General features: G+C 57.1%; 1 protein-coding gene across 1 annotated transcript; it reads right to left on the minus strand.

Moving 5' to 3' along the window:
* Positions 1 to 827: 827 nt before the first annotated feature.
* EFNB1 (ephrin B1) lies at positions 828 to 13,413 on the minus strand. The gene is made up of 5 exons (XM_033114287.1): positions 12,490 to 13,413; positions 3,891 to 4,168; positions 3,058 to 3,150; positions 2,732 to 2,860; positions 828 to 2,620 (listed from the first exon to the last, which is right to left on the minus strand). The coding sequence occupies exons 1-5, from the start codon at positions 12,615 to 12,617 to the stop codon at positions 2,208 to 2,210; spliced, it is 1,041 nt and encodes a 346-aa protein (XP_032970178.1). The 5' UTR covers positions 12,618 to 13,413; the 3' UTR covers positions 828 to 2,207.
* Positions 13,414 to 21,873: the final 8,460 nt, after the last annotated feature.

Here is a 21,873-nt window from a genome sequence, read left to right on the forward strand (position 1 = left end):
CTGCTGTGCAACTGAGGCCAAACCCTCTTCGCGGCCCTCACCACACTCTCAGAGCACCAGTCTGTGGGAGGGAGACCCGGTGCTTGGGGCTGCTCTAGCTCGGGGACTTCAGCTGCCAGCCAGAGCCCCCAAGTATGCCACGGTGAGGTCTCTGAAGACAGGAGATGGAAGATTCTTCTGGGTAAGAAGTGAACTGGGCAGCCTGCAGCAGCCCCAGAACCCAGTGGGCTACAGCTGACAGCGAGCTCTTAGGAAGTTATTTCTATCCACCTCCGGGCGTCCCGAAGCAGGGCAGGGCTGGGCCTGCCAGCAGGTCCCAGATCTAGCCCCAGCCAGGTGGTGGCAGTACCGTGGGCACACCCAGGTCCCCATGGGAACCTGCCCCCCACCCCGTTCACCCTGTCTAGTTGAGTCTACTGCCAGACCGGGCAGATGCCCATGACTTGTGCTACAGAGGTGTCAGGATGGAGACGGGGGAATGGTTGCAGGCTCCAGTAGAACAAGAGGACAGAGAGACTTGGCAGGAGAGCAGGAGGGGCATAGGGCACTTGAAACACCTTGCTGCAATAGGACCGCTACCCTCTTCCCATACCTGCCCAGCTCACTGTGTTTGGGGCACAGGAAATCTCTCTCTCTCTCTCTCTCTCTCTCTCTCTCTCTCTCTCTCTCTCTCTCTCTCACACACACACACACACTCTCTCACACACTCACTTATACACTCACACTTCACTCCCCAACATCACGACACCATTTTACACCCATTTCTCCTTGTGGTTAATTTTTTTTTTTTTTAGTTCTCATTTTTTCTAAGAAAAAAGCAACAAGAAAATAATTCAGAGTTTATACAAAACATCTTTACATTATTTTTTTCCAAAAAAGACTAGTATTTACACAAATGGCAACAGAAACAAAAACAAAAAACCCTTCCGACTGCCACCTGGAAGGGCTGGCTGTTCTGCTTCCCTCTTCCACCTGGCACTGGGGTAGGCAGCTGGCCAGGCGGCAGCGTGAAGGTGGATGGTAAGGCCCAGCTCCTTCCATGGCCACTGTGGGAGCGCCTGCAAGGCACACTCAGGTGGCAGTCTGTTAGCAGCCGTGCTGGCAAGGAGCCGGGGTCAAAGTGCACGGCCTCTTCCTCTTTCCAGGCCCCAGCCCAAGACTGGGGGGGGGGGTAGCGAGAGCTGGGTTGTGGGGCACCCACCTGTGCTGGAGCCCAGAAGAGAAGGAGGCCACCTGGCCTTATACCCGCTTACGTCTCTGCCCTGGGCCTCTGTCTCCCCACCAGGCCAAAGGGGGCCAAAGGTGAGGAGAGAACAGGGTAGAGGGGGAGGGGGGAACTCCCAGCTCTGCAGGGCAAATAGCCACCTGGGCACTTACCTCCCTCCACCCCCCATGAGGTCATCTGCCTGCAGCAGCTCTCCTGTTCCCCAGGCAACAGCCAATTAAGACGTTAATTACCGTGAGAGTGAGGGAGGCAGGAGATGCCCAAGAATCCCAGAAGGAAGGGGTTTTTTTTTTTGGTGGAAGGGTGGCAGCCACTACCCCATTGCCAAGATCAGCTCTGTAGCAGGAGGGTCAGGAGGGGAGGGTGAGACACCTTGCCCAATGGCACTCTCGTCTTCCCTCGTGGGCAAGAACAACCCAGGCCTGCCCTCCCCTCTGCCAAATACCAAGGAGTTTATAAAAGAAATGCCATCCTATGCTTCCCGGCTGGCCACATCCTGCCCCCAGCCCCTTACACTGGGCTCGGCCGGGCTCAGAAAGCCTGGGGAGGGGCTGCCTTTTCCATTTTTCTTCAAAAAACAGATGAAAATGAGTGGACAGCTAAAAAATGAACACAAAAACATTAAAAACAGTGATGATAGCGGACAAGCAGTCCTGGGAAGGGGGAAGGAGACATGGGGGGCAGGGCCAGGGCGACACCTCCCTGCCCACTGTCCATCAGCGTCCTACCCTGCCCTCCAAGAAGGGGCGCCCCCGCAGAGCCCAGAGGCCTGGCCAGAGGGGGAAGGCACAAGAGCATGGGGGCTGGGGGCACAAGCACCCCCTACGAAGCCCAGGGGCAGGGCAAAAGGGGGATTATAAAAGCCAAGAAACTACAAAACTAAATACAAAGGTGGGCACAACTGGCAAGGGGAGGGGCGTGGGGAGAAAGGAGAGGTGCGGTCCCGGCCGATGTCCATCAGGCCCGAGGCCGCGCCGGGCTCTCAGACCTTGTAGTAGATGTTCGCTGGGCTCTGGGGTGGCATCTCCTGGACGATGTAGACGGGGTGCCCGTAGTCCCCACTCACCTTCTCATAGTGGGGGCAGTAGTTATTCTCTGTAGTCCGTAAGGGGATGATGATGTCGCTGGGCTCGGTGCCCGCTGTACCACTGCCCCCCTTGGGACTGGCCAGGGTACTGAGTGAGAGGGCGGGTGCCCGCTGCTGCGTGTGCTTGCGGTGCCGCTTTCGCAGCTTTAGTAGCAGAACCGTCAGGAAGATAATGATAAGCAGGAAGATGACGCAGCCGGCACCAACGGCCGCGAACAATGCCACCTTGGAGTTGAAGAAGCTGTCAGGGTCCCCACTGCTGCCTCCACTCCCACCTGGGCCACTCTTCTCTTCCTGGTTCACAGTCTCTGGGGAAGGGAGAGGGAAGGAATAGTCAGCCAGGGGTCTCAGGGACACATGGCGGATCTCAGGCTGGGTCCCGTGCCACCTTTTCTCAGACAGAAGCCCCATACACTCACCATGCTTGCCGTCGGAGTCACCCAGAGAGCCCCGACCGCCAGGGGCCTGCGTCGCCATCTTGATAGTATTGTCTGCCTCCTTGCTGGGCCGGCTGGTAGTCAACTGTTCAGGTGTCACAGCATTGGGGTCTGCGTGTGGGAGACCACAGGTGAGGGGGAGGGACCCCACCAGCATCGGTGCCTCAGTCATCTAGTCTGGGCCAAGAATGGCTTCTATACAGATACTGTAACACTGCTGCCCCCTCCCCTGCTCCCATGACACCCACACCCAGTGAGGGACATCTGTTGAAAGGCCTAATGGGGGCGCCCTCGGGCTGGGCACTCACCTTGCCCGACCTTCATGACAATCTTCATGGTGCGCGTGCGGCACACACCTCCCTCCCGATTCTCCAGTCCCTCCAGGCTCCCATTGGATGTAGCTGCAGCAAGAGGCCAGAGCAGTCAGAGGGAGAGAAAGGCCTTCCCACATTACCCAGAACCCCTAGTGCTGCCTTAACCCATTAGGACAGAACTGGGAGGCAGGGAGTGGCAAGCAGCCCCCACCTATGTCTCTCCTTCCCAGGGGAACAGAGAAGCCAGCATGGCCAGCAACTAGCCCCTCCCCCAAAGGTGCCACTTCTCTATGTCATGACCAGGCCCTGGCCCTTCTTTCTGAGTGGACATCACATGTGTCTTCTCATTGGGCAATGTTGCTCAGAGGTAGAACCATCAGAACCTACAGAGACTAGAAGGAATCCTAGACTAGGGGCTCAGGAGAACTGGCCTGGAGTCCCAATCCTCTCACTGACTCCCTGTGTGATGCACGCCAAGAAGCCCCTTCTCCTCTTGGGGCCACAGAGTCCCAGGAAGACAAAGGCCGAACAGCTGGCTGATCCCAAAGGTCTCTGCTAACTGCTGTCCCCAAGATTAGATCTTAGGTGGACAAAGAAAATAAAGAGAGGGAGCATCACACATTGGGGTCCTCTCCCACCCAACTCCCAGAGCCAAGGCAAGCTGGCGGCAGGCCCCCCCGGTGAATGTCAGGGCAGAACTGCAAGGCCAGGCTGGGAGGGGAGTAGATCAGGCAGGGCCTGGGCTGTGTGTGGTCTCCTTGCAGGACTTCGAAGCTGCCGCCTCAGCTACAGGCTAGTAGACAAGCACGTGACGGGCAGGAACTCACAGGTAATGTAGTAATCGTGGTGCTTCTTGAACTCCAGGCCCATGTAGTTGGGGCTGAACTCCTGGAACTTGATGGTGAAGCGGATTTCCTGCTCGGGCCTATTGCAGGTGACCAGCACGTTGGGGTCAAGCACGGTGCTGCAGGCAGCTGCCTGCTCAGGCCGTACCAGGTACAGCTTGTAGTACTCGTAGGGCCGCCCTGCTTCTGCTCGGGGACAGATGATGTCCAGCTTGTCTCCAATCTTTGGGTAGATGACCAGGCCCTTCCCACTCAGGAACCTGCCCAGAAGGGAAGTGACGGTCAGCCTCGGAGCTGGGCTCTCAGGCCATGCCCGGAGCCAGGGGAGCAGACAACGAGGGCCAGGCTGGGCCTCCAGAGTGGAGATGGCAAACACAGGAATTCCGTCCTTCCTCTATCTTTGAGTTGGGGGTGGGGAGAGAGAAGCACACTGCCAGCAGGGTGTGGATGGGGTGGCCCCTGGGCAAGGCTGCCAGGCTTTGACTGCTCAGCAGGGTGGGGCACTGCCTAGCTGGGGGAGCCCTTTGTCCTAATGTGGCATTTCCGCAGGGGGCTGACGTGGCGATGGGCTGGGTACCAAGGTGTCAGGCCTGTGCTGCCTGGAGGTGGAAGCCCTGTCCTCCTCCCACCGCCATCACATTCACATTCCTTCACGGCCACTGCTACCACCTCCTCTGCACACATGCGTGTATGCGCGCACGCGCAGACACAGACACACACACAAGCCCACACATGCCTTAGCCACCACCTCCGCAGCTCCCAGCCAATGGTTAGGGGAGCTCAACCTGCCTGGGACCCATGCCTTCTCCCCCATCCCTGCTAATCTCGGACATGGGGGGGATATAGGGACAAGCCTCACCTGGAGCCCAGGAGTAATGGGCACAGTCTCTAGCCAGCTGTTGCTCCAGACATCTCTCCCCACTCTCCTCTCCCACTGTCCGGTGTCCTACCGGGACCTATCTCAGCCCCTCCATGCAACAGCCTGAATCCCCAAGGCTGACCAGTCTCACTCTTAAGAACAGAGCGGGGAGAAGTGGCCAAAGCAGAGACAATAGATCATATAACACAGTGCCCCAGAAACCTCCCTCATCTGTGTTCTAATCCCCCCACCGCCACACTGCCTCTGCTCCAGCTCGTGAGAAGAGATGGACAAATGTCTTCTGAGCTGGGGTTGTCTTCCATGCGAGAAGGCCAGGCACTGCGGAAGAGCAGGTGGAGGGCAGCTGCCCAAGGCCATCTATTCATATCACTGTGTCCTTGCCTAGGCACACAGTAAGAAAGTGGTGCTCTCTTGGCCAACCACGTCTCAGCCTGGAAGGGCTGGAGCTGGGAGCAAGGCAGTACCATGTAGGAGAAAGCAGAAAGACTTTGGAATCACACAGGGCCCTTACTAGGTCTGTGACCTTCGATGAGCTGCCTGGTCTCCCTGAGCTTCCACTTCCTGCCGTATAAACTGGGAGGTGATAAGAGCCCTCCACACTCCTGCATGTACAAGGGAGACGCAGTGGCACATGCAGAACACCTAGCACACAGTAGGCACTCAACATGTTTGATTCCTGCTTAGAAATTGTCTAGTCTACCAAGAGGCAGGAGACCAGATACTGATACCAAGTACGCAGGAGCCCAGCCTTGGAAATAGGAAGAAAAGATGCGGCCCTATCTGCCTGGTGTGGGTCAGAACAGTGAGTGGTCCACGCTCTAGCAACAGACAGCACCAGGCCAGCTGTAGGTTATGCGCAGGAGCATGTTTCAAACAGCAAGGCCTGGAGGCAGTGAGAGGAAGCAGTTCATGTGACAGAATGGTGAGAGATGGCTCAACAGAAAGAGTGGGATGAAAGTGGGTCCTGGGCGAGGAATAAGAAGATGACACACAGCAAGAGTGGGCAGCAGTGGCTCGGACACAAACTCCAGGCCAGTGACTGGCCTGGCAATTGGTACACGCAGAAAAGGTGGATAAGCTCAGCCAGGGCCAGAGTGAAAGGCCTCGAGGGTCACAACCCACGCTGTGGGTTTCCTCCCACTGGGGACAGACCTTGTAGCAGGAAGGACAATGAAGGGCTGAAGACAGTCCTTCAAGAGAACAAAGCCGAGAGTGGAAGAGCGTGGCTCCACTTCTGGAGGGTCTGTCCCACAGTGGGAACCACTAGGTACGAGGGCCTACTGGGAGCTCAGTGTCCTCATCCAAGGGAGGGAAATGACAGCCCCGAAGGAGGCAAGTGGGGGAACTAGACCAAGTAAAGGAAGGCCATGAGGAAAGGCAGCCCTCTCTTCATGTCGAGTGAGATTCCCCAAAGCTGGGGCTTATCACCCTACTGCGCAAGAGGTTAACAGCCACAGTGAGATCCTTTGGTACCTAACTTGACCACACCCCAGAGGGCTGGAAAGGAAGCACACATAGGATGGAGGCCCACATGAACACCTAAGAGGCGATGCCCCCACCCCATGTACCATAAAAAGCCCAGAAGTTTCAGCAAAGCCTGTATAATTCCAAGGCATTTTCCACCTTCCCATCCTCACACTGGGTCCATCCAGATCAAAGGATTAGACAACTTCTAACATCTTAGAACCAGAAGGAAGCTTCTCGAGCCACTGCATCCAGGCTCTTCTGGTGAGGGAATCAGTAATCAGATAGATGTTTCCATTGAAGAGAGGTGCTTAGAGCCAACCCAAGGACCCTAACTCACCCAGGATGTTAACCCCTCGTGGTCTAAGGTGACCTAAGTCTTTGTACAGCTGCACCTCAACAAGACTGTCTCTGGAGGTGACAGCGGACCCATAGAGGGCATACAAGGGGGTATAGGCCAGCTCAGATTTCTAACCACCTGGCCCTTGCTTACTCACCAGGGTATCCTTCTGCCCTGAGCACAGTCTCCCATTGCCACTCAGGCTCTGGAGCCCTGGAACTGGAACACAGGGCTTCAAGCTACTTGGGGTTCTACCTGGAACCCAGAGACATGGAGGAAACAGAGGTCTACATGGCGGGTGGGGGTGGGAGAAGGAGAGGACTATTGCCCCCACCACCCCTCAGACTCTCATCAACCTCAGTGAGCAGACACATAAATATTCATCAGTTCATTTGCATGGCAGCTGGCAGAGGGAAACTCACCTTCCCCTAAAGTCAGAAGAGAGAGGAGCCTGCCGAGGCCTGCCTTCCTTGACCCTGACCCCCATAATGGCGCCTGCTCAGTGCCTTCCCCTCCACTGGAAAAACTGCTTCTTGGCCTGTAAGAAGCCCAAGAAAGTGGCAAGGGGCCACGAGGAGGGGGTACGCAGCCAGTGAGAGCGAGGCCACGAAGCCAGGTACCACACTAGTCATACAGGGGGACGCTGCAGGTCTGCCTCGCACTCACCAGGTTAAGATAGTGGCAGGCGAGGAGGAGGAAGAGATTGCCCCCAACTTAAACTCTTGATCCCCCACTTTTCAAAAACTAATACTGCCCCCATTATCAAGCCAAGCTTTCCTGCCTGGGGTCACCCCCAGACAAAGCCCTTTTCTGGAAACTAAGGGGATTGACATGGCCCAGCAGGAAGCCTGAAGCAGGTCGCCATGGTAACCCCTGAGGCCTTCCCTCCTTAGCCTGGTATTGCCCAGGGACCCCAGCGAGCCACCCCAGGGAGTCAAAAGCCTCGGGGGAGGCAGCCTGAGCAGTCCAGCTCCTGCCTTGGGGCCTGCCTTTTCCACGCACCCTAGCCCAGTGTCTCCCTCAGCCTTCCCACTGAGCTTAGAAGTACCACCAAGACAGCTACAAAGAATCCTGGGATAGTAGAAGCCTGAGGGTCTGGGCCAGTAGCCTCCAAGGCCCTGAACTGGTCAGAAGCCAGTGCCCCCTGCTTCTTCGTCCAGCTGAGCCCCTCTCCACCCATCCATCACAATCTCCAGCGGGGAGAGCCTGCAGTATGGGGGTCATGCCCAGAGAGCTGCCCACATTTGACCAGGTCTACACTTCCTTTCTTCTCATGCTTCCCTCAAGCTCTAGGAACTTGTTGTCGGAGTGGCCGAAGGGAGACCCTGGTCCCAGGCCACGCTAGTCCCAAGTTGGTAGAAGACTCTAGCCACAGCCTTGACTGGGTGAGCCCAGCACCACTGTGCCTGCACCCCCAGGGTGGCTGGACCAGTGCAGGATAGACCCTAAGCCAGAGCTCAAGTCTGCTCTCATCCCAGCAAGGGTGGGGAGTCCCCAAATTAAAGGCTCCTCTTTCACTGCCCCAGCTCCACCCAGCCCCGGAGGCAGCAGGAGCAGGCCTGGCGTGTCCCAGCAGTGCCCGCCCAGGCGTGGGTGGGCAGGAACAGCAGCTGGGTCCTGGCACACACACAGCACTGTTGGAGGCAGGGAAGCCAGGAGAGTCCAAGAGGAAGTCACCCTTCCCACCTACACTGGACTAGGTCCTCCCGTCTGTGACACCTGGCCAATGTTAGGACCCACCATGGCTATAACACGCCCATCCTCATTGTCTGCTTTCCGTGGGGTCCCTGAGAGGGACATCGCTGGCCCAGAGACGAAAGTCGGCAGGGACAGTACCAGGTAGCAAGCAGGCTGCCTCACAGGTAGGCCTAGCAACGTCAAGTGAGGAAGTCAGCACTGCTCATCCCAGGTAGGCAGGGCCTGAGTCACAAGGACAGATGCACGCACACCTGTGAGGTGAGAGGGGAACCCAGGGGCAGAGAGCCAGCGCCTCTTCCCACAGGCCACCTTGAATTCCTGTGTCTCCTAGACTCTGAGGCAGCAGGATTCCTGGCGGGACAAAATGGCACAGCACAGCTCTCCCCCCATGGGCTGACTGACTTTAGACAAGTCACTGCCTCATCTGGGAAAGGGGGGCGATTCCAACCTTGCCAGGGCTGTTGGGAACGTCCAGTGAGTTCACACATGAGGTCGCTTTGTGAGTAGCAAGGCGCTGCCGGACTGTTAGCACACCAAGCACAGTACCGTTTAGAAGAAAGAAGCTTCCAGTGCTGGCAGCTGGCACACCCACCCAAAAGGACTACCATACCAACACAGCCAGGAGGGGCTGCTGTGGGGCACAGGGCAAGGAACCCCAAATGTAATGTGGCTGGTGAGTATCCCCCAGCCTCAGCACCTCTATTAATCACAGGGTGGACCCTCTCCCAAACCTGGTGTTCCCATGGCAACCAGCAGCCTCCTGGCTGGCCCACCCTTTCCACAGTCCCAACGGCAGAAAACCGCGGGGCACAGTGTTATCCAGGGCCTGCCCGTCATCATCCACTGAGCTGTGAGGCAGTGGAGAGCCTGAGGGGAGAAAGGGAACCCTTGATTCGGCCTCCACCCCAGACTCACAGGCCCTTCTTGCCCTGGCTTGGCTGCCTGGGATGGGGGTGAGGCAGAGGAACAGGGAACTCTAGGAGCTGCTGGGTTCCCATCACGCTCAGGCCCCCACCTGTGGCCAATCAGCCACAGAGTGGAGGAGGTCAGGTCCCTAGCCGCCCCGGAAAGGGGCCCCCTGAGCTGGCCTCCCCAGGACTGTGAGCTGGAACAGCTGTGAGGGGGCTGGGGACAACACTTTGGCTTGTGGCAGGCAAGCCTGGGTTGGGGTCTGCAGCTGCCCCCACCCATGCTGGATGGAGGCAAGGGTCCTGGATGCCACGCTGAAGCCCCCACCCCCACCCCCTTGTAGGGAAGGTGTAATGTGATCTCAGGCACACCCCCACCCCCTGGAGGTGGGGGAACCTGAGTGGGGGGCAAGAAGGGGTCAGAACGGGACTGAGAGACTGAACTGCAGCAGCTGGACTTGGCTGAGGGCTCAAGTGTGAGGCCTGCCGGCTGCCCCAAGCTCTCAGGGGAAGAGGCTGGGGGAGGGGGTGGCCTGGGACCTCCCATCGCATCCCCTGACCCACGCGTGCACGCACTCTGCTTCCTCCCATCCTCCAGTGGGACCAAAGCCCGCTGCCCACCCTGCACTCGTCTGACAAAGCTCACAAGAGAGGCCAAGGAGGCAGAGGCTCCTGCACCCGGGGACCACCGCACCGGGAGGCCCCAGCGCCAGTTGGGAAACAGGCTGGGAATCTTGGGCTGGCCCTCCCAGCGCCCCGCTCCCGGTAGGGCTGGGGTGTGCCCCGGAACCTGGGAACGTACCCCCAGCCCCGGCACTTCTTTATTTTGATTTTTTTCCCAAGGAGGAAGCAATTAAGCAGGGTTTATAAGCGCTGGGAGATTGGGGAGGGGGGTTGCCAGCTCCTGACAGGGCTGAGGAGAGAGACCAAAAGCCGGGAGGAAGAGGGGAGGGAAGAGAGAAAAGGAGCCTGTGAGGGAGAGCACGGGCATGTGCGAGAGACAAAAGGACTTGAGAAAAAGAGGCAGAGAGTGAGTGAGAGTGAGAGGGAGTGTGAGACAGAGCAGGCGAGCCTGGCTGGAGAGGGGAGGTGAGCCTGGCTCAGAGGGCGACAGAGCCAAACGACAAGGACCTGAGAGGGAGAACTCGGCCGGCCGGAGGCAAGGAGGGAGCCCGGCAGAGCGAGACTGTTTATTGGAAAGGCTGTGGCATCCTGAGGGTTGGGTGCGGTGGCAGAGGCAGCCCCCAGAGCTCCAGTGGAGCAGAGGGCAGTGCCTCCCTCCTGCCCTCCTGCCCTCCTGCCATCCCCCGACCCCCGCAGCTGCTTTCCAGACCCCTGAGAGTGGATGGAACTGGGGGCGGGGGTGGGGGGAAGGACTGTACAGTAGCACCAGGACCAGTCCCCAATAATTCCCAGGATCTGTTCAATTATGGGATGGAATTTGTGCAGGTCCTATTGAGTCCTCAGCCATCACCCCCCACCCAGAGGTTGCCTGCCCTCAGCTTGAAGTGGATGCAGAAGTGGGGGGTGGTCAGGCCTGAAAAACCTGCATACCGGTCCAGAGCACTAAACGCTCAAAAAACAAAAGGGGGGAAGCTCCGAGAGATCTTGTTTCTCCCAGCTGCCCCCACCCCCCAACTCTGCAGGAGGGCTCCCTTCCAGCTGTGGAGCTGCATGCTATCTCTGGTTAGAGACCCGAGAGAGCAATTAGGTCACTCCCATGAGCCCCTGTGATGGGCTACCCCGGGCGGCTTTCAGCTCTCCTGGCTCAAGAGGTAGCGTTTCCAGCCTCCACTCTCACGGGGCAACTAGGCACTTCACAACCTTCCCCCCTGGGCTCAGCAGCCCAGGGTCCCCAGACCATTTTGAGTCCCTGCTGTTAGAAGAGCACTGCGCCCAGTTTGGCTTCGGGGTCGGGGAGAAATTCTTGCCAATCCCCTTCCTTGTACGGAAGCGGAGCCCTCTATCCCGGCCCTGGTTTAGCCACCCCCACCGAGCAGTAAACAGGACCCTACCTTAACCCAAGAAGAAGAGAACTAAAGCCACCTTCTCCCACTCCAGGGCCGAGAGGTGCACTGTCCCTGGGAAGTTAGCGGGGAGCCCAGGAGAGTGGACAGGAAGAGATAACAGATACTGGACTCGGAGAGCAGACAGAGCAGGCCAAATCCCCCAGTTTCCCACTAAGTGGGGTGTCTGCACACTGCTGGAACCTCCAGAAAACAAGGAGGAAGGACAATTTTGACCCTGGGATCCAACCTGAGTCCTGGATGCCAAAAGAGAAAAGGGTCCAGAGGTCACACAGCCCCAGCGACTCCCCACTAACAGCCCAGAAACCAGTGAGCCACCGCCCTGAAAGGTGTGTGAGTTGCTGGGGGGGGGGGCGGTGAAGGGGAAGGATCTCGTCTACATAGCTGCCTCCCTAACCCCTTGGGGGAATCTAAGCACAGCTCCCCAATCTGAGGGACACAGTGTGAGGGCCAACGGAACGCCTGGGCAGGAATCCTCCGCTCCCCACCCACCGCCCTCCACCGCTGGGCCGCCACTCTCCGCTCTGGCGCCCTCGAATCTCTGCCGCCGGCTCCATAGGACCCCCGACGGGCGCTGGATCGAATCTCCCTTCCACAAACCCCTCTCCCACTCCGCCCCTCTCCACCCGCCGCCTTTGTGAGCTGGGAGCAGCGCCCGCCCTTCCAAGGCCCGGCAGGGAGAAAAGGGGGGCTAGAAGAAACGCCAAAGCGAAAAGCTAGGGAGGCAAACAGGAAGAAAGAGAAATTAAAATGGGAGAAGCCCGAATGGGGATACGGGCGCTGCCACCCGCTCCAAAAGCGGGGTCCCGCGCCGCGGTCCCTTCAAAGCTAAACAAACGAGGAACCCGTGTTCCGGCCTCACCCCCCGCTCAGGTCAAGCTCGCCCCTCAAGAGGCTCTGGGCGAAAACCGCCACGTTCCCAGGGGCCCCAGAAGGGGCTGCGTCCTCCCCCCAGCCAGCTCTCGGGTGCGCTCCCGAGCGCCCGGACTCCCAGCTCCGCCTGGCGCGACCATCTAGCTCTACTTGATCTGGGACGCGAAGGAGAGGGCCGGCAAGCCGCGGGGTCACAACCCAGCCAAGTGCCCCCACCCCACCCCGCCGCACCCTGCCCCGCCCGCCCGCAGGAAAACACTCGAAAAAGCCGGCGACAAAATGGGGTGCCGCTCCTCTTCCGAACACCTCCCCACTCGCAGTCGGGGGCGCGCGGCCTCACCCCGAAGGAGTACCTCCCACCCCCAAGGACCTGAGCGGGTAAGTTACTCACTTGGGGTTGAGGGAGCTCCAGGACACGGGCTCCAGGTTCTTGGCCAGCGGCGTGGCAAGCCGGCACAGCGCCAACACGACCACCGCCACAAGCCACTTGCCGAGCCAACGCTGCCCAGGCCGGGCCATCTTCCCGGGGGCAGGCTGCAGTTCGGGATCCCCTGGCGCCTCCTCAGCAAAGCTCTCCTCGTCTTCCCGTGCCGCGCTGCGCTCCGAGCCGCTCAAGCGCCCATCCTCCGCGACCGCCGGCCTTGAAGTGCTCCCCTCCCGCCGGCTTCTGAGTCGCTCTTCTCCTCCCGGCCGGCCAGGAGGACTCACTGGGCAGCCGCCCCCAACCCGGGCATGGGCTGCGGCCTCCGAGGACTCGCTCCCTTGGCCTTTCTGCCGCACCGGGCGCGACGGGGGCTCTGCGCCCCCGGGTGCTCCTGCCGGATTCCGCTTTGCTCCCCGAGACTGTTGGGGACTGCGCGCCCTTTACGCGACGGGGTCTCCCCGCTGGGGACTCGGTGGCCGCCCCGACGCCTCGACCGTCCCAGGATCGGCGCCCCTCGGAAGAAGTCGGAATCTCCCTAAAACCTGAGCACGGTCCGGGGGCTCCCGCCTGGGTCGCCCTGGCACGGGTTCCGTTCTTCCAGGCCACACTGGGACTCCGGGCTGCGCGCCCCCCGACAGCTTCTACTTCAGCGCGGGCCCCGCTCAGCGTACTTAGAAGAGCGGGGAGAAGCGGCCGAGCAAGCCAGTCCCATCAGTTTGCGCCTCTGAAGCCTCGGCCGGGTGGCCCGGCAGTCCCGTCCCTGCGTCCTAGCTCTCCGGCGATTGCGCCCGAGGGTCTGCGGCCAGTGCGAGCCTCACACACCTCCCACTGCTGTTCAGCGCGCATAGACTCCCTCCGCCGCCGCTGAGCTGTCTACTCCCCTGCTCAGGCGAACGCAAGGCCAACCCTACTGCTCTTAGCCAATAGCAACCTCCGTCACGGGGTCCTTGCCCCGTACCACGCCCCCAGAACAGGAAGGGGGCGGGGTTTCAGGGAGCTCTTAAGGACGCCGCGCTTTCGATGGCACCAATCTGAATGTGCGGCTCGTGCGGTTAGGGGTGGGTCCCGCCTAGTCCTGTTCCCAGAGCGCTCACCCCGTGGGAAGTTGGCGCTCCTCTAGAGCTGTCGGCCTGTTCTCCCCGCACGCCGGGTCCACACTCCGGCCCACGGTCGTGGGCCACACAGGCCCCGTCGCAAGTATCCCGGGAAAGTAGTACTTCCACTCTCTTTTTGCACACACGAGCCCTGAAGTCCTGCTCTGTGCTCAGCTCTGTGGCAAGGATAGCTTGTTTGCTCCTGGGCCCGTCTCACGTAGGGCCTGATGGCCTTTCCTCCTTCTGCCCTCGCAATGCAGTGTCCGCTTGCACATGGACCTGGAGCCCCATGAACGTACAAACGGATAGCGGTGGGTGGTGGAGAGAGAGGGCTCAAGTACGGTCCCGGGGGGTGGGGGGAAGCTGAGTTTTTCGCCCCTAGAGACCAGGCCTCCTTCGGAATTTCAGATTTGGGAGAGAGCCTTATGGAACCCCAGGAGCCCAGATTTAGAGTTCTTGTCCTGTCTGAAGGCGCAGGCAAGGCCTTGGGATAGGCCGGCGGGGATAAGAGGACACCTTGATAAAGAAAGACACCTCGAGGGCAAAGAGGAAAAGGCGCAGGGCAGGCGCCTTCTGAGAAAAGCAAAAGCGGGCGTCTCGGCCCAGAGACACCGGACTCCAGCCCTTCCCGACCTCGCCATCTGGGTCTTTGTCTCCCAGCCCTGGCCAATTCTCCCCGCCCCTCCTCGCTTCCTTGCTTATAACTTTGGCTCCATCCCATAGCTCAGACCCTCCCGGTCCGACCCGCTCTCCCTGGTCGGACCCCAGGAGACACACTCACGGGCTAATGTCTCCCCCTACTGGTCTTTCCCAGCACTGCGGGCGCCCGGGACAAACGGTGCTGTCACTGAACAGGAGCGTGGCACACACAACCCTGGCACACGCGCTTGAACACAAGACCTGGGACAGGCGTGGTGGCCTTGGCAAGAACCGCGGCCCAGTATGGGGAGGAACGGAAAGCACAGGAGGAAGATCTGGGCTTGGGGTTGGCTTTGGGACTGCCAAGGATTTAAAGTCTCCCTGCTGTTTCTTCGTGGAGATGATTGAGGAACATTCCGCAAGCGCTCTACCATTTACACAGTTTCATGCCTTTGTCTCTCTTAAGTGGGAGGCCGAGCCACTGAGTTTCTCACTGGATTCTCTCATGATCTCTCTGGCTGTAGAGTGGTCTTCTATTGGGAGGAACTAACAAAGGAGAAGCTGGGCCCCTCCTACTTTCAGGGACAGGGCTTCCAGAGGGAGAGGGATCTGGGTAGACAGGGAAGAGGAGGAGCTGTCTGGGGTCTCTCAGCTGCCACCTGGACCCCTTATCGAGCGTGAGCAAGGAGAGATGAGAAGAAAGTGCAAGGGCATACCGATACACCAGCTTGGAGACTAGGACCCCCCAATGCATGGCGGGACATCAAAACCTGAGTATGAAAAGCAGTCTGCCGCTTACTGGGTGCCTACTCCGTGCCAAGAACTGTTAGATGCACTTCCTTTCACAACCCTTTGAGACAAGTTCCACTATCCCCATTTTATATAAAGGGGAAACTGAGGCTCATGGAGGAGAAGTGACTCATCTGAGGTCACCTAGCTGACCAACAATGGAAGTGGGATTTGACCCCAGGGTTATGTGTCTCCAAAGCCCACGCCCATCCCCCTCTACCATCCTGACTTGCCACATTTCCGGCCCCTTCTGGCTTACTCGCTGACTTAATTCATTCCTGGTTAAAAGCACAGACTTGCTGCCTCAACGTGTGTACCCCACCTACAGGGGCCTCAGTAGCAGGGCTGGGACTACTCCCTGCCATAGCCAGGGCTGGTGACACTGGGTCCCCACCCTTGCAGGACCTCAGATGTAGTTATTCAGGCCCCTTGAGAGAGGGAAAAATTACTCCCCAAGGGAGCCTGAGAGGAAGTCAGGATCTGGGGGGGAGGTGGGCCCTCTCTCATCCAAGCCCATAGCCTTCTCCTCGCCCTGGTTTCAATCCGCCCATGTTTCCCGGGCACTGACCCTATGCTAGCCTCTGACCTGGGCCTGCCCTGGTGACGCACAGAGGAGCCCCACCGAACCTTGCCTTCGAGGAGCTCCAAGCCGCCAGAAATTAATATGTGGGGCCTCCTGGACCCAGGGGTGCGGAAGACCAACTGGCCGCTACCGGAGACCTCAAGCATCACTCTCTGGGCTCAGCTCCTTCCATAAACTTCCGAGGCAGATTCCCTGCTTGTCCCATGTGTCTCCTTGAGCAAGTCACGTCACCTCTGTGTGCTTCAGTTAGCTCGCCTGTAACCTGGAGACCATGCCTGCTTCAGAGCTGTGGTGAGGGATGAATGAGATAACACACATAAAGGCTTAGCATCATGCCTGGCCCACCACGGTGCTTACTAAATGGAAACTGTTATTCCTCCACAGAGCCTCCTACAGAGACACCCTCATTCCCGGTCACATCCGTTCTTGCCCGTTCACCCCTGCTTTGTGTGCCACCTGCACACTTTCCAGCCCGTCTGCTGTGCTCACACACGTACATATTTATACACGAACTCTCGGTCTTTGTCACCCACCCACTCGTGCAGCACCAGGTGGCAGGTCTGGTTCCTACCCTCGTGGAACACAGAGTCTAGTCCCCCCCACATTGTTTTGTGTCACTGTCACACACACATGCATGAACATACACACCCTCGATGGCTGGGATCCTTGTCCTTGATCTCTCCTTGCCTGCCCTGCACTTTGAAACGAGAGATGTGAACTAACTCACCTAAGGCCACACAGCCAGGGAGTGGGAGAGTCAGGATTCAAACCTGGGCCATTTGGCTATACAACATGAGCTTCTACTCATGACTCTATGCTGACATCCTTGAGGCCCAGGGCAGTGCCAACCAAGCAGCCCCGTCTCCTAGCTGCAGTCATGTCCGCCTGCCGTAGGCCTCCTGTCTGTCCCCTAGAAGACTCATCGTCTCTGCCTGCACCCGCCTCACAGGTACACAAACCCATTCCCTACACGATGAGGGAGAGCTTCTTGAACACTTACTGGTGTGCCAAGCACTGTAGCTGGGTGCTATATTGTCACCTTTGGTGCTCTATTACCATTTTGTAATTCTCACAACAGCCCTGAAGTTCATATTGATAGGCCTGTTTTACAGATGTGGAAACTGAGGCTCCAGGCTCAATCTGGCTGCACTCCCTGCCTGCCAACCTCATCCGGCAAAGCCCTCTCTTGCCCAGCTGGCTTATTCCCATCAACCCCTTTGCTCCTGTTCTTCCCTCTGCCCTCACCAGCCCCTAGCTGAGTGAGACCAGCTGGGGTCTGTGTTGGGCCCAGGCTATCCCCCTTCCCCATGAATATTTTGCTTTTCAAGTCACTCTATCTCTGGGTCAGGCTCAGGGCAAGCCTAGGGTGGGGCCCAAGCCCTCCCACTCTTCCTTCTCCCCTCCCCTAGCTGCACCACACCCCAGGGCTAGGTCAGATTCAGCCCCAGGGGGGTACGCCCTACACGTCTAGTTTCACTGCTGCCAGGACAAGTCCCATTGGCTGGGGAAGGAAGGGGTGTTCCCAAAGACCCAAGGTTCAACCAGACTCTCAGCCCCTAGCCCCTGTCTGGTTCCTGCCCCAGCTTCATGTCTGGTTTATGGGTGTTTGCACTGAGATCATTTTGATCTTCCAGGTGTCAGCCTGGCCCTGGCTCAGGCTGTTGGCAGGGTGACACCAGGAATAGGAGGAACCCCTCTCTTCCTGAGATGGCCCTGTCCCCTCCCTCCCTCTCTCTTTATCTCCTACTTGTACCAAATTGCCCTACTCTGGACTCCTCAAAATCTGTCCCAAGCCCTCACACCCCCTACAGGCAAATGGCCTGCCCTCTGCCCCTGAAATGAGCGTAGAACAGGGCATCTGAGGGGCAAAGCATGGCTCAGCGTGGCATAGCAGGTGGCACAAGTCTCTGAACCGTAGCTGGGACCCTGGGCTCCTTAGAGGCTTCATCTTTGGACACCCCTGCCCTCCTGTATGTCAGTGCTCTGGGCTCAGCTTCCTCTAGCTGGCCCTCCTGTTCTCTGCTCTCCAGCTCAGCGTAGGGCAGCCTGCTGGAGGAAATCCCGCAGCACTCCAGCCCAACCCACCTGTTGCTTCCTCACTCCAGTTACCTGGGGAATGTGCACATAGGGACTGGGCCATCCATCACTGTCAGGGGCTCAGGAATTTGGGGGACGGGAGCAGCAGCTGTCCCCACCTGTCACTGACCCCATCCTGGCACCCCATCTCAGAGGGCCAGGAGACCTGGGGCAGGAGGGTGCAGGCTGCAGAAATGGCATCTTTGCCCAGTCCTATTCCTGCCTTGTTAGTGAACACTCTGGACATGTCAGGCCCCATAAACACAGGGAATCAAGTTCTCCTGGAGGAACACCCCTAAGAGAGCAAACATTTGGACAACCTCAGGAGCAGAACGAAGGGGCAGCTGCTTCCTCAGTTCTCCATCCTGCTAACTCTGACCCTCACCAGCCTATGAGCAAGCTTCCTACCTCCCACCCTACTAGGAAGGCTGAAGGGCCAGGCTCTGCACTTTCTCAACTAATAAACCCAGGCCTGCTGATGGAGAGGCCAGGAGCCCCTGGGGGCATCCTGAGGGCAGGTAAGGGGCTGGACCCAGTTGGCCAGATAACCATGGCAGATATATGGCACCCCGGCACACCTTCCAGCCTGGATCTCTGATGTGGATCCCCTTCGGACTCACAACTTAGCCCAGCTTGGTTTAGCGACTCCTTCTCACCTTCAGTAAGGAAGGCCCCAGCACCTGGGCTCAGTGCACCTCCCAATGAGGGACCAGTTCCTTTCTAAGCCTTTAGTCTCCCCAGCGAGCCTCTCCCACCCCACCCCTGCTAGACCTCCACATCCCCAGGCGCTGCCCGAGCTGTGGTGGGAGGGAAAACTCAACTGACAAACCACCCAGCATCTTCCTCACGAGGAAGCCAACCCTCAGAGGAACAGAGATCTTCCTGACCTGATTTGTTTTCCCTTCACAGCCTTCTCTGGGACACAAAGCAGACCCTCTGGCAGCCCCAATCTCAGCCATGAGGGGTGGGGGCAGGGGTGTGTGTGGGGGAATTTTCCTCCTTGTATTGGTGTCCTGAGCAGGGGTGAGGAAGGTGGGAAGCTTGGGGGGCTTCTGAGCTAGGGGATTAGGGCTCTAAAGACAGGGGACAGAGGAGGTGGGATTTCAGACGTGAAGAAATGAATGAGGCAATAGGCAGGTTGTTGAATCAAGGGTAGAGTCTCCAAGGAAACCTTTCCCTGTTCGCCTCCCTATTCATCAATCTCTGTCGACCCCTAGTGGCCAGTCTAGTATTTGTAGTCCAAACGCTGACCCAGCACTGAGCCTGGTACATAGGAGACACTGCCAGCTTCACGTGCTGAACCTGGGCTGAGCTAAGGCAGGAACACCTTGCCTTATCCTCCCCAACGTCCCTCTAAGCACTGGAAATCTAATCTGTCCAGGCTTACCGGCTTACCTTAGCACCCGCCTTCTCTGGGCAGCCTTCCTCCTTTGAGCTCCATATCCTGACTCTACTGCTTGTGGTTGTCACTTGGATTTTAATTATTTGTGTATATCTCCGTTCTCCCACTACATACTAACCTGGGGGCAGGAACCACTGACTACTTCTCCTTCATCTTCCACATCGAGGGCAAGCATAGCGATGGGCATACAGGAGCTGTGCAGTAAACGCTAATGGTGATGGGGATAATGATGGTGACAGCTGCCATTTATTGAGCACCTACTACTTTCCAGGTATTTTGTATCCATTCTCTCATTCAAAAGTCATTTTAGATACAGATGACTGGCATTCTTAGCAGTCAAGTCTTCTAAGTAACGTCTCGTGTCGAGTAAGACCCCAAGGTTCGATGCAGGTCTCTACTGCTCCATGTCATAGAGGTACCTCCATCTCCTATGTGCCAGCCACTGCCTTTACCCCGGGAGGGGACACAGGATGACTATGACTTAGTCTCTGACAACATGACATGGTATGGGCCACAGTGAAGACCATATGCTCCACAAAGCATGGAGGGACCAGCTCTGCATTGTTCCTCCTTGTTCTCCCTCCTTGTCTCAGGGCCGTCCTTCTCTAGTTTGCCCAGCCCAGATGCGCAGTCCCCCAGGTTCCGTCACACAAGGAGGCTGTGGCCAACTGGGAGACTTGTACGGACAATGGGCACAGAAAAAGTCAAGAATCCAGGGCCAGAGAGGAAGAGTCCATCAGAGATCGCTACCATTAGAATACCCAGAATGTCCCAGAAACGAAGACGTCTCAGTTCAGTTCACAGACACTGCTGGGCGTCACCTTGGAGCGTGGCAAATGCTGGAATCTGACTCTTAAGGAGTTCAGAGAGATGCCTGCATTATTCCCTCTTGCTCCATGTCATGCCCAGTTAGCAAACAGCCCCAGGCCAGTGAGCACCACTGAGTAGAGGACCCACCGACCTGAGCCTTACTCTTGTCTGTGGCTTCTCTCTGCCGTTTTGCCTTTCTCTAGCCTGGTGGCCTTAGAGGAAATGGAGCCGTCTCACTTTTGCCCTCGCTCCTTCCCCAAGACAGCCACTCACCTGAGACTGTCTCTCAGTAGTCCTTGGTGTGAAGAGTACCTACTGGGGCTTGAAAGGAAGAGCTCGTGGGGGTCCAAGGTAGTTCAAGACACCCCTCCCTGCCCCCCACCACTAGGGTTCTAACAAGGCCCTGACTTGGAGTTGACAACCCTGGAAAATAGGGTTGGCTTATGCAATCATGGAGCCTGGCAAGTCCAAAGTCTGCGGAGCCAGTGCCCAGTTCAAGTCTGGAGGTTAGGAGGCTACTGTAAAACCAGGAAAGGCTGATGTCCCAGTTCAAAGACCTTCAGGCAGGAAGGGCTGATGTTCTAGTTTTAAGGTTGTTAGGCTGGAAAATGCTCTCTTACTTGGGGTAAGATCAAGTAAGTTGGGAGAATCAGCCCTTTATTCTATTTGGGCCTTCAACTGATTGAATGAGACCCACCCACGTTATGGAGAGCAATGTGCTGTACTCAGTCTACAAATTTAAGTGTTAATCTCATCCAAAAACACCCTCATAGACTCTCCTAGAGTAATGTTTAACCAAGTGTCTGGGCGCCCCATGGCCCAGTCAAGCTGACACATAAAATTAGCTGTCACAAGTCCATCCTTTGTCAACTTGATATCCATATACAACTTCTTTTTTTTAATTTATTAGGGTGACAATTGTTAGTAAAATTACATAGATTTCAGGTGTACAATTCTGTATTACATCATATATAAATCCCATTGTGTGTTCACCACCCAGAGTCAGTTCTCCTTCCATCACCATCATATACAACTTCTTAAGCCATACTTAATCTCCAAATAAGAAAAGAATAAGGTCATAATTTGACAAACATGATACAACTCTCCTGCGTACAACCCAAAGCACATTGACTCCTTCCACGGAGGAGGGAGTAAAGTCCTTCAGTGATATTTACTCTTCCCTTTGATAGTCCATAACTTAAATAATATGGTGTAAGGTTAACAATACATAAATATTGATTCTCAAATCTCTCTCTGCCTCTCTTTTATAAGAACACTTGTCATTGAATTTAGACTATACCCAGATAACCCAGGATGATCTCCCGATCTCAAGATAATTAAGTTAATCACATCTGTAAAAATAGATCCTGTTTCCAAATGAGATAACATTCATAGGTGCCAGGTATTAGGGCGTGGGCATATATTTTTGGTGACCACCATTCGGCCCAGTACAATGGATAAAGGGGTGGAGTGAATGGGATGAGGAGCAAGGTGCAGAGAAGATGCTAGAAGGGGCTGTCATGTTGTGTTTGTCTCAGGCACCATCATCACCATCACAAACATTTACTGAGTGATTACCATGTACCAAGCTCCATGCTAAGCCCTTCATGTACATTACCTCATTAAAGGGGCCCCACCCTCTGGGTTGTTACTATTATTACCCCCATTTGCCAATGAGGAAGCTGCGGTTAAGAAACTTGCCCACACTCACACAGCCAGGAAGTGGTGGTGCCTGCTCACTGGCTCTCTTCAGAACCAGTATTTCTAACCACGACCTTCAGCTTCCCCCTCAGACAGGCCTGAGGATTGGGATTCAAGGTGCCCCAGTGGTGTTAGAAGCATCCTGATATGACTGTCTGTTGGGAGTCTGGACTCTGAGGTCAAATAGGCTGGTTTCAATTCTGTCTCTGCCTCTTATGAGTTGTGTAACTTTCCAGAGCTTCTGTTTCCCCTGTGAT

This window comes from Rhinolophus ferrumequinum, chromosome X, assembly GCF_004115265.2.
Source record: "Rhinolophus ferrumequinum isolate MPI-CBG mRhiFer1 chromosome X, mRhiFer1_v1.p, whole genome shotgun sequence".
NCBI classification, from domain to species: Eukaryota; Metazoa; Chordata; class Mammalia; order Chiroptera; family Rhinolophidae; genus Rhinolophus; species Rhinolophus ferrumequinum.